This window comes from Engraulis encrasicolus, chromosome 21 (assembly GCF_034702125.1).
Source record: "Engraulis encrasicolus isolate BLACKSEA-1 chromosome 21, IST_EnEncr_1.0, whole genome shotgun sequence".
NCBI lineage: Eukaryota > Metazoa > Chordata > Actinopteri > Clupeiformes > Engraulidae > Engraulis > Engraulis encrasicolus.
Genome location: NC_085877.1, coordinates 15,297,996 through 15,307,372, shown reverse-complemented (window position 1 = coordinate 15,307,372; position 9,377 = coordinate 15,297,996). Strand labels below are relative to the sequence as shown.

The window sequence follows — 9,377 nt, the reverse complement described above, 5'->3', positions numbered from 1 at the left end:
GACAGGTACGAACGGAGGGTTTAGTTGGTATGTGTGTTTATTTTACTCTGTTGTCAAGATGTCGCACTATGATGAAATTGTGAACTGTGAAATAATGTTTATTGTGATTTTAAGCCTTTGCCTTGGTCAAGGACTAGACTTGAAAAGCCAGCTTGCCATGCCGTCTTAGTGATGATTTGGGTATACCTGCATGGTTACAACTTGTGATGCGTTTCTCATTTCTGTTCTCCACAGCTCTGACAGAATGACGTCTAGGAAGAAAGTTCTACTTAAAGTGATCATCCTGGGAGACTCTGGGTAAGTACCACCTGGTTTACATTACAAAACACCAAGAGAGGATGACCTATGGAAACCATAAGTTCAAAACCAAACTCCTGCCAAATTGACTGGCTACTTGGTTGCAGTATGCTCTCTGAACCCCTAGTTCAGACATGATCAACTGGCGGACCCAGGTCCGGATGCGGACCCAAACGCAATGTCATCCGGACCAAGACAAAATCCATCTGTATTTAATATGTATAAATTATACATGAGATTTCGCTGCCATGCGATCTATAGGTGTATTTCTGCGAAGCCAGTCTTATGACAAATAAAAGTATCATCACTATGACAACTCAGTGAGTGAGCAAGAGGCCAGTGCGGCCAGCAAGTGAGGCTATTTTCTGCATCGGTCCGTAGCGACTTTTTTGGACCCTGGAAACATAAGAAATTTGGCGAGTGGACCTTTTCAGTTTCTAGTTGAGCACCCTGCTCTAGTTTATATCAACAAGAGGAGCTATTTTGAGATCTTCAGGGAACAGGTTTGTAAGAAGAGTATTGATGCTGCAACCTAGTGGGGTCTGTTTCATCAGCTGTATGAATGAAGTTTGGTATCTAAAAATACCCTATGATATCCCTTTTGGAACTCCAGGTTGTCTGTGCTGGGTTTCAGATCAACCACTTTAGTGTTATGTTTTGTATAATTTCCAAGTAGATTCATTTGCAGCAGTAGATCCATTTATTTTTGTCAATATTAGCCAATGCTTTGATATTTATTCACTTAGCTTATGTACTACCCGGTAGGCTTGCTGGCAGGGTGAGTAGGTTTTGAGTAATCTGAATTGTCCAGTGTTGAACATAGGGCACCAACCGTGGGCATCAGTGGCCTACTTTTTTCATTTCATTCATACATTGTTTTCCTTTGACAGAGTGGAATTCCTTATATTACATAGAAATTGAATTTCTACAATTTTGTATCACTATGAACGTTGTAAATTTAACGATTAAATAGTTTTCTTTTTCCTTAAAGAGCTAAAACGGTGAAATATTATGCTGTTGATCTGCTTACTATAACAGATCAGCAGCACACTGTCATGCATCACTGTATTGGCTGAAAACTAACCCCTTGGGATCATTGATGAAATCACTAATCAGATTTTGTCAGTGATATCAAAATGATAGGATTGCCCCACCCAAGCTATGGCCTGAGTGTAGCTTTAGTTTCATGGTAGATAAGCTCATCACTGCCATCATTAGGACAAGGTGAAGTTTGTCTTACCTCTGTAATTGCATCTCTCTCTCTCTCTCTCTCTCTCTCTCTCTCTCTCTCTCTCTCTCTCTCTCTCTCTCTCTCTCTCTACAGTGTTGGGAAGACCTCTCTGATAAATCAGTATGTAAACAAGAAGTTTAGCAATCAGTACAAAGCCACAATAGGAGTTGATTTCCTGATGAAAGAGGTGATGGTAAATGACCGGCTCGTCACAATGCAGGTACTGTCATTCATGCTTGATGACATCATGCATGATGAAGCAGCTTTGTCAAAGATGTTGAAATCATTATTGCATTTATAACTGGATAGAACTGACAAAATGATTAAACGATGGACTCCAGACAACAATATGGCTAATGACAATGGCTCACTGCACACAGCTTTTGGAAATGAGTTCATGGCCTTTATCAACACTATGTTTCCGAAGATAATGTTTCTGATCATTTTCTTTCTGCTCTCAATGTGCTAGTCGCAATAAGCAAGCTGGGAAAGTAGTGTGTGTCTGTTTCTAATTCTCTGATGCCAACTACTTCAAGCCCGTGGATGTCGGTGCCTTCTTTAACACCACACTATTCTCTTTGTTGAATGTGCAGATCTGGGATACCGCTGGGCAAGGGAGTACCATTCTACCGCGGCGCTGACTGCTGCGTTCTAGTGTTCGACGTGACCGCCCCCAACACCTTCAAGACCCTGGACAGCTGGAGAGACGAGTTCCTGATCCAGGCCAGCCCGCGCGACCCAGAGAACTTCCCCTTCGTCGTCCTCGGCAACAAGATTGACCTGGAGAACAGACAGGTACCACAGACGTGTGACATTGACTAAGATCAGTACAGATGTGTGGCACTGACTGAAACGGTGGTGCTCAAGGTGTGCTCCGAGAACTCAAGTGGTCCGCAAGTGAATTTCTACAAAGATAAGCTATTGTGCTATATATTGTAACGCATCCTATGTACTGTATTGTAACACACGTTATTAGAAGGCTAAACATACTGTATCCAACCTGTTCCTTCTCTACAATGAGACATGAATGTAATCCATACGGTATATAAAAAAAGCAACATGCATCTGAATTTACAGCGAAACTATTGACCATAAAGTGTGCTGTCTCAGAACTGTGGCCTTCTTATGGAGTTCTTGCATGACATCTTCTCGTTGTTTGCATTTTGCCTGCATATATTTGGTTAGCATTCAATGCAGGAATAGATGAAAAAAATGAGGCATGTTTTGTCTGGCAGGTGACAACCAAGCGGGCACAGGCATGGTGCCAGAGCAAGAACAACATCCCCTACTTTGAGACGAGCGCAAAGGAAGCCATTAACGTGGAGCAAGCTTTCCAGACCATAGCACGCAATGCCCTGAAGCAGGTACAGTACAGACCCAACGTCATCACTTTAAGCTCTTCATAAGTAATGATGATCAATATCCGCATTGATTGCCGCCATATTTACATTGTGTATATGCTTGCTCAGCTATATGGTATAGATTTACGGAGCACTTACGAAAAAATGCTGATGTATATCATGATGATCAGTTTTTCAAAAAAGTGATAAAAATGGGGAATAAGGTGGCATAATTTTAAACGGTGAGAAGACTGTTGGAGTCAGACACCCTAGTTTGGGTATTTTTGAAGCTGCTGGGTTTTTCACCCACAAAAGCCATTAGATGCAAATGATGGGTGTAACGGAAAACATAAAGTGCATGTCACATGCAGGGCTCTACATTAACACTGGCCAACCAGCTAAACGCTGGTGAAAATTCAGTTTGGCTTGTAGACAAGAAAGCTTACTAGCCACTTAAACTTATCGTGAGTGTATGTGTGGCTGGTTCGAGTTAACATCTACTAGCTAGTGATGAAAATCGTTAATTTATAGGCCTGGTCACATGTGACATTATATATATATATATATGTATATACAGTCCCAGGAAAAAGTTTGTACACCCTTTGAAATTTCTTACATTTTTGTCAAAATTGATCATAAAACATGGTCGGATCTTCCCGGAAATCTCAAGAAGGAACAATCAGAGTCTGCTTTAATTAATTCCACCCAAACATTTACATGTTATCATATTTTTATTGGTCATAAGGCCATAATGTTCACAGGAGAGCAGGGCATAAGTAAGTACACCCTTGCATTAAGTAGGTCTTAACCCTCAGTTAGTTGCAATACCATCAACCAGACTTGTCCTGTAGTTGCAGATCAGATTAACAAAACAATCTGTTTGTATCTTGTCTCCCTCTTCTTTAGAGAACTGCCTCTCGTCAGCAAGGTTTGTGGGATGTCTGGAGTGCATAGCTTTCTTGACTTCATGCCATTTAATCTGAATTTGTTTTTGTCAGGGCTTTGACTGGGCTATTTCAGAATCTGTATTTCATTATGAAGCCATTCTAAAGTCGATTTGCTTCTAAAGTATGGGTTATTGTCACATTTCAGGACCCATACTCTTGTGTGCTTCAACTGTGTGACAGACTTCCTCACGTTTTTTCTGTAAAATATCACAATAAACTTGAGTTCATTGTTCCACTGATAAAAGCAAACTGTCAAGGGCCTTAGGCAGCAAGGTAGCCGCATATAATGATGCTCCCGCCACCATACTCAGAAGAGGAGATGTAACCAAGAATAGCTAAAAATGGGATTCATTCTGCCAATCTAAAATGAATGGGGTTTCTGTCCAAAAAAATATTGCTGCACCTTTGAGGTTTGCGAAAAAGCATTTATATGCTTCATAGAATTACTGCAAAATATTCTGTAGACCAACGTTGAAACCAAAGTTGATTTGTTCAGGGGAACACACAATGTCAGGTTTGGAGGAGAACTGGAGAACCACACCTTCACCAAAACATCATCTCCGCCTTTGAGTATGGTGGCGGGAGCATCATTATATGCGGCTACCTTGCTGCCTCAGGCCCTTTTGAGTTTGCTATCATCAATGGAACAATGAACTCAGAGGTTTATCGAGATATTTTACAGAAAAAAGTGAGGTAGTCTGTCACACAGTTGAAGCACACAAGAGGATGGGTGCTGAAATGTGACAACAACCCATACTTTAGAAGCAAATCGACTTTAGAATGGCTTCATAATAATGAAATACAGATTCTGGAATAGCCCAGTCAAAGCCCTGACAAAAAACAATTGAGATTATGGCATGAAGTCAAGAAAGCTATGCACTCCAGACATCCCACAAACCTTGCTGACGAGAGGCAGTTTTCTAAATAAGAGGGAGACCAGATACATCCAGATTGTTTTGTTAATCTGATCTGCAACTACAGGAAACATCTGGTTGAGGTTATTGCGACTAATTTAGGGTTAAAACCTATTGAATGCAAGGGTGTACTTACTTATGCCTTGCTGTCCTGTGAATGTTTACATCTTATGGCCACTGAAAATATGAAAACTTGTAAATGTTTGGGTTGAATTAATTAAAGCAGACTCTGGTTGTTCCTTCTTGCGATTTCCAGGAAGATCAGACAATGTTTTATGACCAATTTTGACAGAAAGGTAAGAAATTTCAAAGGGTGTACAAACTTTTTCTTGGGACTGTATATATATATATATATATATATATATGTATATATATATATATATATATATATATATATATATATATATATATATATATATATGTGTGTGTGTGTGTGTGTGTGTGTGTGTGTGTGTGTGTGTGTGTGTGTGTGTGTGTGTGGGGATGGGTGTGCCTTTATTGGTGACATTACAGCATAGATTATGGCTAGGATTATGATTAGGAAATGGGTGGGACAGAGAGAGATGGGTTGGCCGAACTCGAACATGGGTCAAGAAGGGCATGCAAATCCAAATGTGAGGAGATACGTGTGCTGTGCCACAACACCCCTGCAGGTCATTTCTAAGATCGTGTCTGGGTTGTGGTGGGAGATTTGCAACAGGAATGTGCAGCTGACAAATGTTGAATAATGTTATCACCTCAAACGTGTACCTGGAATTTTTCCAAAGAAATGTTTCCAATATCTTGTGGAATTCATAAATGCACAGCCGGTTTTGGGAGCAAACAAGACCCTGCCTAGTATCACTGATTCAACTGTAGTTCTTCTCAATAAGCACGCAGTGCCTCACAGTCAGCAGTATACTACGGTCATGATGTCATTGTGACATGACTGTGGCCTACAGTTACTGTAGAAAAGTCAAAGTACTGTTATCATGTTGCTCCTTGTAGCAAAGAAAGACTTGTCTGTATTTGCTCAAAATGAGGTGAAAAGTTACATCGGTAAGAAGATTCAATTGGTTTTCAAAGAGGGTTGTACTCTCTGTACTTCGTGGAAAGTGTGTGTGGGTGTGTAGGAGAAAAGAGCATTGAGTCGCATTACTGCACTCCTATACTGTACACATTATCAGGATGTAGTCAGGATGTGCTATATAGCTCAACACTATTCAAGCCAACAGCACCTCACGTGAACCTGTGCTGAACAGCACAACTGTGTAATATGGTACAGGGGTCCACCCAGATCAGGCGTGTCTTTTCCGATACTATTGTCTAAACATTTTGATAGTGAAGTGAAGTGAAGACTGTAGTTGGTTTGGAAACCTAAGTCTTTAAAATTTGCCTTTTTGTGTCTTGTCTCCCTGTGCACAGGAAACGGAGGTGGAGTTGTACAATGAGTTCCCTGAGCCAATCAAACTGGACAGAATCGACAGGGGAAATTTGCAAACAGGTATAACTTACCTCTGACCAGGCATGGTAGTCTCTGAGAACTCAAGGTGTCCATCATTCTCATCATCTGCCTTCGCCTTCACCTAAACAACAAAACAAAAACAAAGGAAAACAAATACAGGACCATGTTTATCTCTGTATGCTGAATATGCTGATCCCCACTGCAGGAGTAAGTGACGTTTAAGGCAACACCCCATCAAGTACTTTCCGCCACTCATCCAATCATTTTAGTATGACGGTACACAACACAGCAGGCTACATAGAGCGGCAAAGGATATTCAGCATTTCATTTTGCCCCGTTATGAGATGGTGAATGACAGGAGCAACCGTATCAGGCATGACGGAAAACATAATTGTGTGTTGGTTTACAGGCAGTCTACCCAAAGCTGTTCTTCAAAGATGAATTCAAAAGACTTTAGAGTATATGCCACCAAGCTCAGAAAAATGCATTTTTTTTCCTATGCTAGGAAGTATGTCTGTCAAACAGTGCCCACTGCCTACTACTGCTTCTACACTGCAGGCGGCAGAGGGCAAGAGTCAGGTAAAGTAGAGCAGCCAATAAGTATCAAGTTGTTTATTAGGGTCAAAGGTAAGATAGAAACGATAAAGCAAAAATTAGGCCTACATGTTCCCGACTGGCATGATTTCATATTCAAATACAAAAATGTATCGAAAACAATGTAACCACAACACAAACTACAGCAGAGCTGACAGGACTATAAATATGTGCTTAATACGCCTCAGACACGGAAGTGGGCTGTTCGCTTACGTGTCACACGCTCACTTACAGAGAGGACCGCGGAAATGCCTTTCAATTGCAGACGTGAAAAACCCGTGTGATTTCTAAGTTACCTTAGAACTTCTACCCCATCACAACCTCTTTGCACAACACTATGCACATTATACAAGACATCAAGATAGGTCATAGTTGCACCATCTTGCATGTTGCACGTTTCATGGGCATTTCATTGTTGCATTACACAGATTGCTATGAATGCAAAACTACAAACTATTTTGACAAGCCTCACTGATACAGTTCAACAACATCGCCTCCAAATATCACATGCCTGGTATAACCATCTCCATGCCTTCCATCTGAATAGAAACAATATATAGGTACGTTTCAGGTTTGGGCAGACTATTGCATTTGACAGCAGATTGGTCTTGTTGATATGTGTATGATTGACTGTGTGTATTCTGTACTGTACTTGTTCCACGCCACAAGGGGGTGTTATTGATTTGATGAGACTGATATGATTGGTGACGTCACACCCCCTATATAAAGGAATGTTCTATGCTTGATCATTCTCTTGAGTGCCCTTGAGCCATGACCCAACCGCTCTTGAGCAGTGTGTTCATTCATACTTAAAATAAATATGCCTTGAGGCTGACGTGAGTTATTCGTCTTCGACTCCTTTCTGAAACTTACACATTGGACTTCAGCTGTGGATTGTAGCGCTCCTGCTAACAGGTCTGCATGGCTTTCATTCACGAATGTGACGTGGTGTTGGTGCAGAAGGATGAAAATGTGGCAACTTCAAAGCCATTTGTTGACAGTCTGTAACCTTCCCTGGCTGGTAGAACTATTTGAAGTTAACACGTGAAAGCATTTCAAGTTGTGAAGCATTGTATATTCAGTTATCACCGGTGCTAGCTAACTTGCTAACCAGCACTGGTAGCAGCCCAGTAAGCTAGCCCTGTTAGCTAACTACAAAGGGTGGAATATGGACTACGGCTATATCTTCTATTAATATTTGTACTTACCGAAGCGCCAACATATGCCAGATCAGGGTTTCTGCACATTTTGGATCACCAAATATAAGACTTGTTAAGACAAATATAAGACCTCTGATGATAAAATATAAGACCACCGCTCGGGGTGAGGCATTGCAATATTGCTAATGTTATTAAGCTTAGTTTGCATTGCTATAATGAAATGTAGGCCTAGTACATAATTATATATAATTATTAACTGTACAACATATGCATTAATAACAATTAATATGTGTCTAATGTGGCATTAAGTAATGATTAGGCCTATTAACCCTTACTTAAGTATTATTTTGTAGCTACTTTACTGTTAATTATGAACCCTTATTTGGAAGTGTTACCGAATTATTTACAGGCTTTGTAATTAAGTAATACGAAGTAATCACATCATTGAACAGCATTTTCCTGAAAAGCAACATTTGTTGTGTATGATATGACAGAAATGTTCAACTAACAGGGCTGATACCAGTTTCAGCAGTCGCTGTACTCCCTGTTTCTGTGCTTTTGCTGTTTGCTTTGCTCTGCAGATAGACTCCCAGAATGCAATGCAAATGGGGTTGAGAGTGACTGTGTGTGTGTGTGTGTGTGTGTGTGTGTGTGTGTGTGTGTGTGTGTGTGTGTGTGTGTGTGTGTGTGTGTGTGCAGGGGCGGAGTGGCCCACCTTTTCCCACCGGGAGAATTTTCCCCTTGGCGGCCCTCTTTAAAAAAAACAAACAAACAAACAAACAAAAAAAAGCGAACAACATGGTTTCCTAACCAAAAAGACAAAAGCCACGAAATCTGCAGTCGTACTACATGTGAACATTAGTGTAGTCAAAATATCAACCTGAATTGGAGAATTTAGCCTACACCTTGATGAAATGCACAGCCAGTGGTGTAGTCTATGTAAAACGCAGGTATACGCACCCATTTCAAAATGTCAGGGATTGCAGTATACCCACTTAAAATGGATTGATCCATTATTTACAATAGCACAAATATATACAGTACACATAAAAAAATGCTCAAATATACAGTATACCCACTTCAAAAAGTAGACTACACCACTGGAGCCATCATCACAGTCCAAAGCATTCATAGGCCTACTAGGTTAGGCTACATCACACTACTGTTCCATGCAAATGTGCACTCCACTGTCATTGTGACAGTTTGAAATTGAAATATCGTTTAAGGAAGACGGATAAGCATGGGCACAAAGTTTTGAGTGTTTGGATTTTTAGAAGAGTAGGCTTACAAAATATAGTATAGTAGCCTATAGTTTACAAAAAGTCTGTTGTGCAATAAACCCACCATGCAGCAAATGAGCCAAACCTAGCTACTTCAAAGCACAACCATAAGTCAACAAAATGTATAACCAAACGGTGTAGGCCTACCTTAAAACGCTGTCTTCGTCGCA

General features: G+C 40.6%; 1 protein-coding gene across 1 annotated transcript; it reads left to right on the top strand.

Moving 5' to 3' along the window:
• The first annotated feature begins 1,725 nt into the window (after nucleotides 1-1,725).
• Nucleotides 1,726-6,229, top strand: LOC134438079 (ras-related protein rab7-like). The gene is made up of 4 exons (XM_063187666.1): nucleotides 1,726-1,748; nucleotides 2,122-2,323; nucleotides 2,764-2,892; nucleotides 6,134-6,229. The coding sequence occupies exons 1-4, from the start codon at nucleotides 1,726-1,728 to the stop codon at nucleotides 6,227-6,229; spliced, it is 450 nt and encodes a 149-aa protein (XP_063043736.1).
• Nucleotides 6,230-9,377: the final 3,148 nt, after the last annotated feature.

Excerpts from the sequence above, each read along its gene's own strand:
- LOC134438079 (XM_063187666.1), top strand. The coding sequence starts at position 1,726 with ATGACCGGCTCGTCACAATGCAG. Across the intron at positions 2,324-2,763 it reads TTGACCTGGAGAACAGACAG|GTGACAACCAAGCGGGCACA; the intron begins GTACCACAGACG and ends TTTGTCTGGCAG. Across the intron at positions 2,893-6,133 it reads CACGCAATGCCCTGAAGCAG|GAAACGGAGGTGGAGTTGTA; the intron begins GTACAGTACAGA and ends CCCTGTGCACAG.